Source organism: Sinohyriopsis cumingii, chromosome 2 (assembly GCF_028554795.1).
Source record: "Sinohyriopsis cumingii isolate HCF-2022 chromosome 2, ASM2855479v2, whole genome shotgun sequence".
In the NCBI taxonomy this organism is placed as follows: Eukaryota; Metazoa; Mollusca; class Bivalvia; order Unionida; family Unionidae; genus Sinohyriopsis; species Sinohyriopsis cumingii.
The window spans coordinates 101933011-101950485 of NC_142962.1; the positions used below are offsets into that span (position 1 = coordinate 101933011).

Below are 17475 nucleotides of genomic sequence, written 5' to 3' on the forward strand. Positions count from 1 at the left end.
TTTGTCCATTAGTCAGAGACTAATAGATTTTACTACAGACTAAAACTGGTATTAGCCTAATGGGATCAAGAAAAGTTTTATTTTAAATTTAAGTTCGATTGAAAGGGTGGGGACAGGCTACTGCCATTTGATTCTGCAATGATAGTGATTGTTTCTCCACTGATTGTAGTTACAGTTGATTTAAACTAAATACTCCTTAACATGCTTTGATAGCCAAACCATATAGACCTCTAAACATGATTTGACTAATATTATTAAACTTAAAAATAACTTGCTTAAATTGGTTTAGTGCATAATAAGATAAAATGCATTCTACAACAACTTTTTTAGTATAAAACTAATTTTTAAGAGAAATTTTTCATTTGCTTTGGGGGCCCCAAGTGGCCGAGTGGTCTAAAGCGCTCTCCATTACAGATCATTGCCATCTCACCTCTGCGTGGGTTTGACTCTCCGATTCAGACAATGTGGGTATGTGAGAAAGCTTGCCAGTAGCTTCTCGTGGGTCAGTGGTTCTTTCCGGGGTTTTCCCGGGATCTTCCTCCACCAATACTACTGGCCGCCATGTATAGCCTATCGTGTGTTGAAAAATGGCGTTAAACCCTACAACAACAACAAATCATTTGCTTTGCTGTGTAATTTATTTTATAAAAAACAACAAAAACCCTATTTGGGAATAGGTTTTCATTTTTATTATTATTATTATTAGATCTATATATTCTGAATGTTCATATTTGTTTATCAACACTATAATTACACATACATGATATCAAGATATTATTCAGACTTTCTAACACTGATCTACATTAAGTCAATACAAAGAATACTCACCCAGCAGTAATAGCCTCATTTTGATATTTAGCGATCGATATCAGGAATGGCAACTCATCTGAATGGTGTATTGTGAAAGGGGTCCATTCTCAAAATAACCCCTATTAATGGGCTGGGAAAATTGTGCAACCTTATTGAGCACCTATGCCAATCACACATGTAGCCATCAGAGTTTCGTTAAAATCCTCTTAGTGGTGTGGGAGAAGCAATGACATGACTTTGTCAAAGATGGAGAACCTGATAGATGGAGAGATAAATGAACAGACTGATATACTGAGGCAATGACAATATCCCTACACTTCATGCCAGAATAATTAAATTCAACAAGCAGTTTAGGAGGAGAACTAATGCCAAACCTACGGTAATTCTTAGAATTTCAAAGAAATTTTACCGAAAACGAGCCAGAGGAAAAAATTACAATGATAATGCACATCTATATCTACAACATTTCAATGCAATCCTCTAAGCAGTGTATGGGAAGAAGTGATGACAAACTCTGTTCCTTAAATACCTGTTTTCTTTAGTGATTTTTTAAAAATGGGCAACAGGACAAAATGCACAAACAACACAAACCAGATATAAAACCTACACAGGTTTACCGTCATCCTCCAACTGATGTGGGTGTAGTCACAATGGCAAACTCAAGTTCCAAAAATACCCCCATTTTTCAAACATTCGCAAGATATTCCCCCAAAAATGGACAAGAGGAAAGAAAAAGTTAAACTTTAGTGCACATCACCCTAAAGCAAATCGACCAACCAGTGTATGAGGAGAAGAAATGACAGGATAAATTCCCCAAATACTCTATTTTCTAGAACCTTTGAAGAAATTTCCCCCTAATGGGTCAGGAAAAAAAGCAAACTTTATTGCAAATCTACTGCAACCACATACATGTACATAGCTTTTACAATTGCAATACAATCATCTAACTGATGTGGAAGGAGATGAAATGATGAACTGAATTCCTAAAATACCATCTGAGGGAAAAACTTTCATGACACATCCCTCAAAATAGATCAAAAGAAAAAGGCGAAACCTTACTGTGTATTTGCATTAACCACATACATGTATCAAGCCTACTATATTGCAAAAAATCCTAAAAGAAGAACTGAAAATAATTTCCAGGAATCCGACACCAACTATAGACATAAAAAGAAACAAATATGCTGGTGCAATACCATGTAAACTAAAAACAATGATTTAAAAAAAATTCTTATCTTTTTTAAAAGAATAAGCCAAACGTTTAAATAAAAATTTTCAGCTACGATTATTTGTAAACCCAAAGTAATAATATAAAATGAATTAAAAATTAAAGAGAATACATTAATTCCTGCACCTTTGCACTGCATGCCTTGTCTGAAGAGCCCTTTGAGCAGTTTTCGGCAGTACTGACAGACTGTGGGTCGGGTGTAATTATGAACAACGAAGGTGTGAGGCACTTTGATGCGACTTGCAAACTCCCTCTCTAACCAAATAGGGCGGCCACTCCATGACTGGGAGCGACTACTGCGAGATTCGAGCGGCATAGAGCTCTGTTGACCAGGGACAACCAGAGTCTGAAAAAAAGTCCAGCAATTAAAAACACTTTAAGCAATGTCTTACTCTATCACACTGGATTGTTATATCTATCTTTAAATTTCACTTTATGCTTACTGCAAAAATTCAAAGACTTTGCACAAGACATAGTACATGCATTAAAAGTTTAGCAGTGAATCATAAAACACTGTTAAAATTTCAATGCTTTTATGTACAAATCACTTCAAGACAATGTGTTAAAAGTTAATTTTTTAAAAACTTGTCCCTACATGCAGTATAATTCAACCCAGTATACAAATAAGTTCAGCTGTTAATGACTGTTACCCTAAAGGGTAAGCCAAAACATCTTTTTACTAGTGGCATGTACTAGTGCAATTTTGTTATCTACTTCAAATTATATTATTTTCTGACCATGATAACCAATTATTGCATAAAGGGCAATCAATATTGTTTTTTATGAGCAATTACACAGCAAAATGAATATCTGACTCAATAATACTTCCCTTGCTTGTTACATCACTGGAACCCTATTTGGCTGAGGTGGCTTACCGGTAGTAACAATAATTGTTAGGTCTAATTACGGGTGACATGAGTCACCAATTTATCAATGCATCGATAGTATAACATTTTAATACATATATTGATGCTAAAGATGAAAAATTGGTACAAAACAATGTTAACATATAAAAGATACTTTTAATATTTTCAATGGCCATGAAGAATTGTTAGTTATTATCCTCATCATTCTTTTTGTGTATGAATAAGTTTGTTATTGTTTGGTTTGGTTTGGTTTTGTGGGTTTAATACCTTTTTCAGCACATGTTAGGCTATGCACAGGAGCCAGTATATCTGATGGATAAAGAACCTGGGAAAACCCCTGGAAGAACACCAACCCACAGGAAGCTACTGGCAAGCTTTCTCACATATCCAGGTTAGCCAAGCCAAGACTTGAACCCATGTGAACACTGAGATGTCAGTGATCTGTAAAGGTGAGTGCCTTGGACGACTAAGGCACCTGGTGCCCTGCACTGTACAGTAGGTTGTGTATTACAATAAATATCAATATGTGGCAATGACATATCATTTCACCCAAGATTTAACAGTGATGATAACTGTCCTTTGTTCCTCATTTGTCACAACAACAAAAAAGATCAGAACAACAAGTTAGTCTACTTTAATTGCAAGCTAAGATATGGCACAATATTGGTGGCTACACAAAAAAAAGAGCAGGAGCGAATTTCTCAATAAACATCCATATGGTTTTGAATGCACATTGCTTTTAGTAAAGTGTTAGCTTTAATTAGTGTAAAAACTCTTTCTCAGATGTTCTTGCTTCTTAGTATGGTCTATCTTCCCTGATCATACTCTCCATGTATTTACAGAGGATTTGCCTTAAATATACTAGCATGTTGACCAAATCTAAAATTATAATGAACATAGAGGGTAAACTTCAAAATAAATTAGGAAATAAAAATCTCACAAAGTGATATATCTTGTAAATTAATAAATCTTTAATCCATAAAATAATTAATAACTGATGCACATATGCTGCACTTTTGTGTGCAAGATTCATCTTTTTTCAAAAAGTTAAAATAGAAAATAAATCAAGGTGGACTTTGAGCTGAGGAGCACCCAGAGTAACCATCAAATCTAGAGGACAACATTGCCAATTTTGACTTTCTCACTAAGCAAAGATGGGTTGAAGCATTTCTCAAAATTGAACTCTGCATCTTCATGGCTGTACAAATTGGGCTATTTACATGAAATTTCATTTGCCTAACTTGAACATTAGCGAACTGGGCTAACTGAATTTGGGAATTGTTCAATGCTATTTTAGATGGGCAGCCATTAAACTTTGCACATCTCAAAATGCTTCTGAAAGATGGGAAGGGAAGGGAAGACAGGTGTAGGTGAAACAGGTGTTCTCTTAGGATTTATTTTAAGAATGCATGATTCATATCAATTAATTATTTAAACACTAAGATCTTACTCTAAACAACATCAAAATGATATAAATGCCAGATTTTTTTAAGAGTGAAGAAAATCAAACAATAATCAGCCAAACAATGTGATGTTAAATTTAAGTCTGTGTCCACGAAACAGCTCTTTACAGTGAAGTAAACTGGAAAATGTATTTTAAATAATAGACCATACATAGTACTTGCCATAATAAGCTTTTTATGGTGAATATTTTGGTAACAGAAAAATGATTAATGGCAGCATGGCCAGACTGCAAATTATTCATACTGTATCTTCACTTTTGTTAATGGAGCACCAATCATTGTAGATGTTCTTGTTTCCTTTGAATCATGGATTCATGCATATTACATATTACTGCCAACATGACAATGAGCTGTCAAAGTAAATGACATATATGCAAACCTGGCACAATTACATATTAGTTATGTGACTCCATAGGTTTTAGTGCCTGAAAAATTTAACTAATGCAAAAGTTAGTTAAAATTACTGGGCAATGAAATGTAGGTCACTGTGACCAAATTTTCATTGAAAGGTACAGTATTATATATGATACACCTAAATCCAAGTTACATGACTCTACGAATAATGCAAACTCCCAACAGATGTTGTTGTTGTAGTTGCATTAGGGTTTAATGCCATTTTTCAGCACATGATAGGCTATACATGGTGGCCAGTATAAAAGTTGGAGGAAGAACCTGGGAAAACCCTAGAAAGAACCACCGACCCACAAGAAGCTACTGGCAAGCTTTCTCACACACACACATTGACTGAATCAAAGACTCGAACCCACGCATACAGAGGTGAAATGGCAGCGATCCGTGATGGTGAGCGCTTTAGACCACTTGGCCACTCAGGGCACCCCCAACAGATGTAAATAAGAAATGTCAGTTTTAATAAGATTAGTTTGAATGACACATTTTATGCCTGCCCAGGTGGACAATGTCCAATAGTCCTCTACACTGGCACTAGCAGGGTATGGTTGAATCTAGTTCTGTAATCTAGAATTATTGTTATTTTATGGAGGCCATTTTTCTTCTTGAGTCCCAGTAACCTCGACCTTTTTACCACAAAATTAAAGTAGAAATAAATACTGAATTTTAATGAAAATATGTTAGTTATCATGGGATATTACAAACCTAAGCAAGAAAGTTGCAATCTGTTTACTGCAGTTTTGAATTTGGAGAATCACCATCATGGAACTAATTTTACTACTACAGGAAGTAATCGATTACAGCTGACACATGCCTATACTTTCTATTTATATCTTTATTTATTAGAAGCAGTTCCCAGTTTTGGACTTGGTGGTTAACTACCAGGTTATTATTAATACTATTTTAATCTTTGATGTTTTCTGATATAAATATCTGCCTTTAAAACTGTCATGATTTATCAATGCTTACGAGTACAGTATTGCAACATGCTTCTCATTAACATGAATGTGGACTGCTGCAGTGGCCTAATGGTTAGAGTGTTTGCCTCGGATGTGGAAGGTCATTGGTTCGATCCCCGGCCATCATACCATAGTTTTACGAAAATGGTACTAACAACTGTCTCGCTTGCTGCTCAGCATTAAGAGGTTAGTGTTAGGACTGCTTGGCCTGATGTCAGGATAATGTGATTGGGTGAGACATCATGCTACATGTCTGCGGCATGATGCCCCAGTGATAGACATCAGTATAAACTGTCACACTGCAGACATTGTAGCAATACTGACTAAATATTTTATAAAGCTACGTTAAAATCGAAATCACACACACACGAATTTGATGTCAGTCAATTAAAATGTTCTTGATACTACCAGACTGAACACTACTGGTGGTACATATTTTTGGGGCACTAGATGAAGTTTCATAGTTGCAAATGTATGGATTTACACTCATGAATGGGGCTTTTCTTAATGATCACTATTACAATGTGAATTCATTTCTATGGTTTAAATTAATTTTTTGTTTTCAAACAATCTCTATAATTGAAAATAATTCAAAGTTGGTGAATTACTGAAAATATCATGAAAATGACAGGTAGTTCTGTTTTATGTGACATTCATTTTCTTACTGCTTCTCTTGGCATAAATTAAACATTTTTTTTTCTTAAATTGTGTGGTCATGTATTTGTGCATATGTACCTGGTGACATTCAGGACAGACACAGATGTCATAAATCAGCAAACTGAGGTGTATACTGTTTCTACTTAAAAGTGTGTTATAAATGTTTTTGGGTAGGGAAAACCTAATTTTAATTATGTAATACTTAACAGTTGCTACTGTCAAATTAAGCTTTTCAGGATGGAATTTACTCTCATCTGTATGATGAGAATTCATCTTCCCATAGGGTGACTTAAGAAGATACCGGAAGTCAAATTTATGACCTGGCAATGACCAGTAGTCCACTTCTTCAAGGATATAGCTGATTAGTGGGACATCAATGCATGGGGTCAGAGGAGGAAATATGACAATAGCAACAAGTATTACATCATTAAAATGAGTTCCCCTTTAAATATCATTAATATGGGCTGATGACCCCTAGAAATGGATAGGAACAAAACAAAGGGAAATATTTCCTCTTACAGTTCAAGTCTTCATTACTTTAAGATGGCATCTGCTCCTGCCACATTTTGTGCAACAACAATGGGACCTAGAGATATTCCATCCAGGCATTAAAGAGCAAGACATTGGTTTCTGTACTCCAAATACCTTAACAAGCTGGAATTATGAGAATCCAAGCTTAAACAGCCAGGCCTTTGGAAAATTTGAATTTGTTGGAAAGTTCTGCCCTATAGACCTTCGGAGCAAAAACTATATTTTCTCTTTCCAAAAAGGAAGATGAGAGAGTCTGTCAATGCAATAATAGACAACTAGGACTTAAATATTCTATACAAAAAGTTCTTTTCTTGGCATCATATACCTTGAATGTATAGCATCTCATGGCACTGGCAACTTTGATAACTGTGCTGATGGATAGTTTGAGAAGAGCCGATTGTATGAGGGTGGAGAGTCTGTGGGCTGTTGCATAGGAAAGAGCACCCCCCCACCCGCCGACTGTGATAGAAGGTTCCTGCTTTGGGGCAATGTCCTGGGCTGTCTACCAGCAGGTCAAGCAGATCACTGAACCATAATCACTGGGGCCACAGTGTGGGATCATCATGACGGGTGGAACGGCCTAAGGAAACAGGTGATCCCAAATCAGGTTGTGTGTATGTGTGGGTGTGAGTGTGTTTGGATTTTAATGTAGCTTTTAAAAAAATTCAGTCATATCACTATGACATCTGCAGTGTGGCATTTTATAGTGATGTCCAGCATTGGGGTATCATGCTGCAGACATGTAGCATCATGTCCTACCATTAGTCACATTATTCTGACACCAGGCCGACCAGTCCTAACACTAATCTCTTAATGCTGAGCACCTAGCGAGGCAGCTGTTATTACCATTTTTATAAGTCTTTGGTATGACTCGGCCAGGGTTCAAACCAGTGACCTCCTACATCCGAGGTGGATGCTCTAACCACCAGGCTACCGGAGTGGTCCCCACTTCAGGTTGAAAACATCTACTGCCCTGGCTCCCTTGTCTGGGACTGGAGGAAACATAGAAGTTGAACTTGTTGATTAGCCTTGTTGCAAACAAATCCACCAAAGGAGTCCCCCAAAGTCTGAACTGGCAATCTGCTATGGATTGGTACAGAGACCATTTAATAAGGACTACCTAGCCCCTCCTGGACTGGCTGTTCATCAAAAATTCTTTTTGCAAACTCGGGGGTAATTACTTGTGAGGTTACCCAGCAAAGAACCTCCAGCGAGAAGGGGCATGTGTGTAGATCCTGTAGTTTCTTTTAATCAGATAAATGATTTGTGCTGTGCAAAACCTGATGAAAATACATTTATGCAATCTGATAGGTCAGTACCAACCAGAAGTTGAATGGCATTTTAGCATATATCAACAACTCATTCTGAATCACATAGTGGGAGAAGGAGTTTACCTAACATTTATAGTCATTTACGAAAAATTACATTGCATTTTATATCTGTGCTCACTTTGACATATCTTCATAATATTTCAATGTCATTTTCATCAATCGAGTGTTTTCATGTAAAAGTAGTGATAGTTCCGGTGGCAAGTGATGCTACCTTTTAAAGTGCTGCAATTAAAAATATGCATAGGCAGAGCATATTATGATCAATTTATGCTGTGATCGATATAGGAACCACCAAAATATGTGCAGCACACCTATGGAGTGTTGTACCAGCTATTACCTTCTTCAGCACATGAGAAACTACTTTTCTACCTTTTTGAAGTTTTGCAAAATTTATATATTTGGTTCATACACAATTAAATAATTAGACCGGTCTCTGAAAATATATTAGGCACTCAGTTTTCTTCATTATACATGTATGAATGTAGTCTGTATCATATGTCAAATACACCTAACATATAATTAACTGTCAAGTACTTTATGAACAATACACACTGATGGCATGTCTACAGAATAAAAACACCACAAGAAGATGAAGGAAGAGGAGAAGCATGAGGACATGAATAAAATACTGTTTTATGTTGTACAGTATTTGATTTATATTATATATGACAGTATATGTGATAAGATTTGAAAAAACTTTGGAAGGAGGAGGAAAAACAAGATGATGATTATATTGATCATCTCTATGATCATCATAATGCTGCTGATAATGAGGATTATTTTTTAATATGCAGGTGTTCTAGACCAACAGTAAATGGTTTGCATTAATTATCTGTCACTGATATGATTTCATATGATTCAAGAGAAGAAAAAAATTAATGTGTACCTTTGATCCAACAAACGTTGGAGTAAAATCTGTGAAAGTATAGTTAACACTCTGCTTTGAAGTTGTATAATTTACATGCAACTGGAAATCTGTCTCATTCTCTTCCTGAATTGTCTCTAACAAGTCAAACTTTTCCTGTATAAGTGAGTGCACACTAAAGGCAGCCATGTGCTGTCATAAAGAATCAAATCCACTTCTTTTCATGATGTGTATTTTTTTTCTGGAAACACAATACAGGTATAGAGTTTAAAATAGTAACATAATAATGTGCCCATGTATCACACCCATGCACACATCAAATATCTTAATGTACACAGAAGAAAGAAAACAGTCTGTTCTTTTACGAGACAACCCCAACAAACAACTTTCTACATCCTTGTTCCATACTGAAGGTATTCAATCTCTCCATGTCCAAAACATCTTAGATATGTAATCACATGGTTTGTTTTAAATTAACATCAATTTGAGTGTAATGAGTACTTAATTCCATCTTGCTAGCTGCAACGTCCCTGAATGAGTAAATATGAACTGTCTTGACTACTCTTTGCACATCGAAGTATGGTCTCAGCAAAACTTTGACACATTGGTTGTAACTAACATACTAATGGTACACTTGTCATCTTCTTTACTTAAGGTAGCATCAGTCAATGAGTAGTCTCTTAATTGTAGGTGCAAAAAATACAGGTATCTGTTTACTTTCATGATCTCTTTTGCTGGAGGTGAGTTACTATTGTACAGAATAATGATGAATCTTCACCATGTCCTCACTACAAACTTGTCCAACTTTAATGACATTCCAAACCCTAAGCTCAAATTATTATTTACTGCCACAACTGATCAATCAAAAAGATTTAATTAGCTGCTCATGACTGCCCCAGGGAAGTCATGACTTCAGAATTATTTTTAAACAAAAAATATCCTAGCTATCAAACATGTACATCTTGGTAATGCTATAACTCAAGCAGTTAAGGAAACAAACATGAACAATATGTGACAATAATATTACAAATGACATGCATACATTTGTTTGTAAGGGTATTAAAGTTTTGTTGTTTTGCGAAAATAATTACATTTTTGTCTGTACTTAGGTTTATTTGTCTGATTTTGTCATTACGCCATATATTCTGGCTGTAAGTACAGCAGAAACTATACATTGTAATTAAGTCTAATTGATACAAGTACCCAGATTACACTGTACTTATAAATGGGTAAAAATATTTAATCAACTGCCACTAGAGCAAGCAATTTAATTTTCAAAGTACCAAAGTGTTTTGATATTCTAGGCTAGACATTTCACTGTCATTACATCAGCATTAATGGTCTTTCATGTAATGATATGCCACTGAACACCAATCAATCAATGATTTTTCATCAATTCATATTTTGGTAGCTAAATAGTTACAAAAATGTATGATAAGATGGGTCAGAAACTGGTTCCAAACATTTGCTGTTTAATTTTATTAGTGTATCCTTTTTATTTAACAAAATTTTAATAATTTATATCAGTATATTAAAACTTGTGTAAACATAAACTTCCGTATAAAGCACACCACATACAAAAGACAAAATACCTGAGAATATAGGAAATATGATGGTTCCTTTCATGTCCTAGCATTACAGGCAAATATACCTGGATCTGAATATAATGAACTTAAGAAGCCTAAGTGTTATCCACCATTGTTGTACAAATATTTTGCATACAGTCTGACATTCAGTGAGCATTGACTTTAAGCTATTAAATGAGTATTGACTTTAAACTATTAAATGAGTACTGACTTTAAGCTATTAAATGAGTATTGACTTTAAACTATTAAATGAGTATTGACTTTAAACTAATAAATGAGTATTGACTTTAAACTATTAAATGAGTATTGACTTTAAGCTATTAAATGAGTATTGACTTTAAACTAATAAATGAGTATTGACTTTAAACTACTAAATGAGTACTGACTTTAAACTATTAAATGAGTACTGACTTTAAACTATTAAATGAGTACTGACTTTAAACTATTAAATGAGTACTGACTTTAAACTATTAAATGAGTACTGACTTTAAACTATTAAATGAGTGTTGACTTTAAACTAATAAATGAGTATTGACTTTAAACTAATAAATGAGTATTGACTTTAAACTATTAAATGAGTATTGACTTTAAGCTATTAAATGAGTATTGACTTTAAACTATTAAATGAGTATTGACTTCAAACTATTAAATGAGTATTGACTTTAAACTATTAAATGAGTATTGACTTTAAACTAATAAATGAGTATTGACTTTAAACTATTAAATGAGTATTGACTTTAAACTATTAAATGAGTATTGACTTTAAACTATTAAATGAGTATTGACTTTAAGCTATTAAATGAGTATTGACTTTAAGCTATTAAATGAGTATTGACTTTAAACTATTAAATGAGTATTGACTTCAAACTATTAAATGAGTATTGACTTTAAACTATTAAATGAGTATTGACTGTAAATTATTAAATGAGTATTGACTTTAAACTAATAAATGAGTATTGATTTTAAACTATTAAATGAGTATTGACTTTAAGCTATTAAATGAGTATTGACTTTAAACTATTAAATGAGTATTGACTTTAAACTATTAAATGAGTATTGACTTCAAACTATTAAATGAGTATTGACTTTAAGCTATTAAATGAGTATTGACTTTAAGCTATTAAATGAGTATTGACTTTAAACTATTAAATGAGTATTGACTTCAAACTATTAAATGAGTATTGACTTCAAACTAATAAATGAGTATTGACTTTAAACTATTAAATGAGTATTGACTTTAAGCTATTAAATGAGTATTGACTTTAAGCTATTAAATGAGTATTGACTTTAAACTATTAAATGAGTATTGACTTCAAACTATTAAATGAGTATTGACTTCAAGCTATTAAATGAGTATTGACTTTAAGCTATTAAATGAGTATTGACTTTAAGCTATTAAATGAGTATTGACTTTAAACTATTAAATGAGTATTGACTTCAAACTAATAAATGAGTATTAACTTTAAACTATTAAATGAGTATTGACTTTAAACTATTAAATGAGTATTGACTTCAAACTATTAAATGAGTATTGACTTTAAACTATTAAATGAGTATTGACTTTAAACTACTAAATGAGTACTGACTTTAAACTACTAAATGAGTACTGACTTTAAACTAATAAATGAGTATTGACTTTAAACTATTAAATGAGCATTGACTGTAAATTATTAAATGAGTATTGACTTTAAACTATTAAATGAGTATTGACTTTAAACTATTAAATGAGTATTGACTTCAAACTATTAAATGAGTATTGACTTTAAGCTATTAAATGAGTATTGACTTTAAGCTATTAAATGAGTATTGACTTTAAACTATTAAATGAGTATTGACTTCAAACTATTAAATGAGTATTGACTTCAAACTAATAAATGAGTATTGACTTTAAACTATTAAATGAGTATTGACTTTAAGCTATTAAATGAGTATTGACTTTAAGCTATTAAATGAGTATTGACTTTAAACTATTAAATGAGTATTGACTTCAAACTATTAAATGAGTATTGACTTCAAGCTATTAAATGAGTATTGACTTTAAGCTATTAAATGAGTATTGACTTTAAGCTATTAAATGAGTATTGACTTTAAACTATTAAATGAGTATTGACTTCAAACTAATAAATGAGTATTAACTTTAAACTATTAAATGAGTATTGACTTTAAACTATTAAATGAGTATTGACTTCAAACTATTAAATGAGTATTGACTTTAAACTATTAAATGAGTATTGACTTTAAACTACTAAATGAGTACTGACTTTAAACTACTAAATGAGTACTGACTTTAAACTAATAAATGAGTATTGACTTTAAACTATTAAATGAGCATTGACTGTAAATTATTAAATGAGTATTGACTTTAAACTATTAAATGAGTATTGACTTTAAACTATTAAATGAGTATTGACTTCAAACTATTAAATGAGTATTGACTTTAAGCTATTAAATGAGTATTGACTTTAAGCTATTAAATGAGTATTGACTTTAAACTATTAAATGAGTATTGACTTCAAACTATTAAATGAGTATTGACTTCAAACTAATAAATGAGTATTGACTTTAAACTATTAAATGAGTATTGACTTTAAGCTATTAAATGAGTATTGACTTTAAGCTATTAAATGAGTATTGACTTGAAACTATTAAATGAGTATTGACTTCAAACTATTAAATGAGTATTGACTTCAAGCTATTAAATGAGTATTGACTTTAAGCTATTAAATGAGTATTGACTTTAAGCTATTAAATGAGTATTGACTTTAAACTATTAAATGAGTATTGACTTCAAACTAATAAATGAGTATTAACTTTAAACTATTAAATGAGTATTGACTTTAAACTATTAAATGAGTATTGACTTCAAACTATTAAATGAGTATTGACTTTAAACTATTAAATGAGTATTGACTTTAAACTACTAAATGAGTACTGACTTTAAACTACTAAATGAGTACTGACTTTAAACTAATAAATGAGTATTGACTTTAAACTATTAAATGAGCATTGACTGTAAATTATTAAATGAGTATTGACTTTAAACTATTAAATGAGTATTGACTTTAAACTATTAAATGAGTATTGACTTCAAACTATTAAATGAGTATTGACTTTAAACTAATAAATGAGCATTGACTGTAAATTATTAAATGAGTATTGACTTTAAACTATTAAATGAGTATTGACTTTAAACTAATAAATAAGCATTGACTGTAAATTATTAAATGAGTATTGACTTTAAACTATTAAATGAGTATTGACTTTAAACTACTAAATGAGTACTGACTTTAAACTATTAAATGAGTACTGACTTTAAACTAATAAATGAGTATTGACTGTAAATTATTAAATGAGTATTGACTTTAAGCTATTAAATGAGTATTGACTTCAAACTATTAAATGAGTATTGACTTTAAACTATTAAATGAGTATTGACTGTAAACTATTAAATGAGTATTGACTGTAAATTATTAAATGAGTATTGACTTTAAACTATTAAATGAGTATTGACTTTAAACTACTAAATGAGTATTGACTTTAAACTACTAAATGAGTATTGACTTTAAACTAATAAATGAGCATTGACTGTAAATTATTAAATGAGTATTGACTTTAAACTATTAAATGAGTATTGACTTTAAACTACTAAATGAGTACTGACTTTAAACTATTAAATGAGTACTGACTTTAAACTAATAAATGAGTATTGACTGTAAATTATTAAATGAGTATTGACTTTAAGCTATTAAATGAGTATTGACTTCAAACTATTAAATGAGTATTGACTTTAAATTATTAAATGAGTATTGACTTTAAACTATTAAATGAGTATTGACTTTAAACTACTAAATGAGTACTGACTTTAAACTATTAAATGAGTACTGACTTTAAACTAATAAATGAGTATTGACTGTAAATTATTAAATGAGTATTGACTTTAAGCTATTAAATGAGTATTGACTTCAAACTATTAAATGAGTATTGACTTTAAACTATTAAATGAGTATTGACTGTAAACTACTAAATGAGTACTGACTTTAAACTATTAAATGAGTACTGACTTTAAACTAATAAATGAGCATTGACTGTAAATTATTAAATGAGTATTGACTTTAAACTATTAAATGAGTATTGACTTTAAACTACTAAATGAGTACTGACTTTAAACTACTAAATGAGTATTGACTTTAAACTAATAAATGAGCATTGACTGTAAATTATTAAATGAGTATTGACTTTAAACTATTAAATGAGTATTGACTTTAAACTACTAAATGAGTACTGACTTTAAACTATTAAATGAGTACTGACTTTAAACTAATAAATGAGTATTGACTGTAAATTATTAAATGAGTATTGACTTTAAGCTATTAAATGAGTATTGACTTTAAGCTATTAAATGAGTATTGACTTTAAACTATTAAATGAATATTGACTTTAAACTATTAAATGAGTATTGACTTTAAACTAATAAATGAGTATGACTTCAAACTATTAAAGCTAAAACCTCGTAACATAATTAGAAAGGCTGTCTTTTAATTTAGGTTTATGCTAGTAATTTATCAGGTTCAGGAAACTAGGTAATAGAATGTGCAGATTGGACTGTGGACAGGGTAAATATCCTTTTCTTCCTGGGATTAATAAATCCTAATATAAAGTTACAACTCTGTGAAGATCAACCTCATCCAAGGCCAATTAATGTCTACTGGAAATATTTTTGGGGGAATGGTTTGGAAAAAATAGGAAGATCACCATATGATTCCAGAAAAGTTTTATTTAATTTCTATAGCATTTTCCTGAAGTGTCAAATACTATTTCATTCCATGGGATTTTAAGACAAGAGTCCCTCGAAAGGACAAGTATTTTCTGAAATGAATCTCCATTTTGAGATAAGACCATTTCTTCTTTTTAACTGCTGAGTGGTGAAACCATCTTCAATATGATGAAGTGACAAGATTCAAATTAACCATTGTGACAGATATTTTCATTGTAAGATTGGCACCATTTCAATTAGCACAAACTAGATATCATTAGAAGACTTTTGGTGAAAACCCATGATGACATAACCATCCATTCAGGAGAATTGGTGACACAATTTTCGATATGTTAATTTTGGCAGTCATGTTTGAGTGGCATCATTGTCATAAGGGCAAACTAGATGGTCCCAATCTTACATATAATGTGGTCACACAACACTTATCTTGAAAATCTTTTCTTCCAGAATGGAAGATCATATCTACATAGTTTTAACCAGAAGGCTTAATATGATGTCTAGTGGTCCTAAATGAAAATGGTGATTCCCAGACATCAATTATGGCCAGCACACTGACCATCTTGAAAATCCTGTTACTGTTACTGCACCTGAACAGACGGGGGTTTCATTAGAAGACCTTTTATAACGTCTAATTGTTTCTGAATGAAAATGGTGTAGATCTAACATCCATTATGGCTACCAAAGCAACCATCTTTAAAGAATTTAAACCTTCAAATTAATATGAATAGTTCAAGAAAAACAGGAAATAAAAGGATTTACAACCTCTGAAGCCAAAATCTTGTACACCTCCAGGTAGAAGTAGTTAAAGAAGTTCTACCAGGGAAACCTGTTTAAAGCCATGAAAAATATTAAGCCATATTAATAACAATCAGTACAGTTTATGATAAATGTATAGCCTTTCAAAACATGTGGCTTAGCCATTTCAGTTGATCTAAAGGGCATTACTGAAATAGATGATGTGATCAGCTGATGAGTGTGCAGGTAAACAACCGGGGCAGTTGGGGTGGGTATAAACAAGAAGAAATTCCACTTAAATAAAGCTTAAATGAAATGACATACACAACAGGATGCTATTTTTATTGTACAGCAAGAACAACTGTATCTATCTTATATACAGTATATATATATATATATATATATATATATATATATATATATATATATATATATATATATATATATATATAGACAAATTTCATGATGAAACTTGCATATTAATAAGCATTTTGGCTCAGCTGAAAAAGATAATGTTATGAATATTGTTACTGTGTTCATTTTATAGTATTGTAGTAAAACTCATACATCTGACTTTCAATGATTAAATTCCTGAAGCTTTAAGGTCATACATGTTAATTATGGACAGATTCAACAACATAAGAAAATCACAATAATAGCTGGTTAATAGCCCAATTAATCATATAAAATCTCATTAAATACAAAATGAATTGCTAAGCAGCAATTTATATATTTACTTTTTTTGAATAAAGAGAAGAATAAAAAAAATTCTAAATTTTGTTAGTAGATAAATTTTGGAATGAAAATAATGTAGCACATTTAAAAAATGCATATCTTTAATTATCAATTCCTTTTCCAATTTGGTGATAAAAAGCTATGAGTAACATCGATACAAAGTTTTTGTTCATACTCCCTCTCATGTATACATGTAAAATAACACATTTTATGTTAAAGAGAAATGCAGTTTATTATAAAATGATAGCATATAGCATGACTAACCTTGCGTAAACATGTCATAGATTTGTGCTCCTGGGATAGATTATATTGTATGCACTGTGTTGAATGATGAGTGGAAGATAATATAAATTGTATATGGTTTGCTTTATACACCATTAGAAACTAATTTTATGCAAAAATATTGCAACTTAAACACATTGTGTTTCTCAGCCAATATTACATCAGTAATTTTTTTTTAAAAAGCAACAAAAAACCCCATTTGCATTAAGAAGTTACTGGTACTGTTTCTCCTGAAACAATGTTGC

At 31.6% G+C, this 17475-nt stretch overlaps 1 protein-coding gene across 6 annotated transcripts in view; it reads right to left on the bottom strand.

The window, feature by feature from the left end:
- LOC149805496 (serine/threonine-protein kinase D3-like) overlaps positions 1 to 17475 on the bottom strand; it is a 202893-nt gene that overhangs the window by 83856 nt on the left and 101562 nt on the right. For all 6 annotated transcript variants that reach the window (XM_089950094.1, XM_089950093.1, XM_089950095.1 and 3 more), the window contains one exon: positions 2165 to 2384. In XM_089950094.1, the coding sequence (XP_089806220.1) occupies positions 2165 to 2384 (220 nt within the window). The remainder of the gene's footprint in view (positions 1 to 2164; positions 2385 to 17475) is intronic.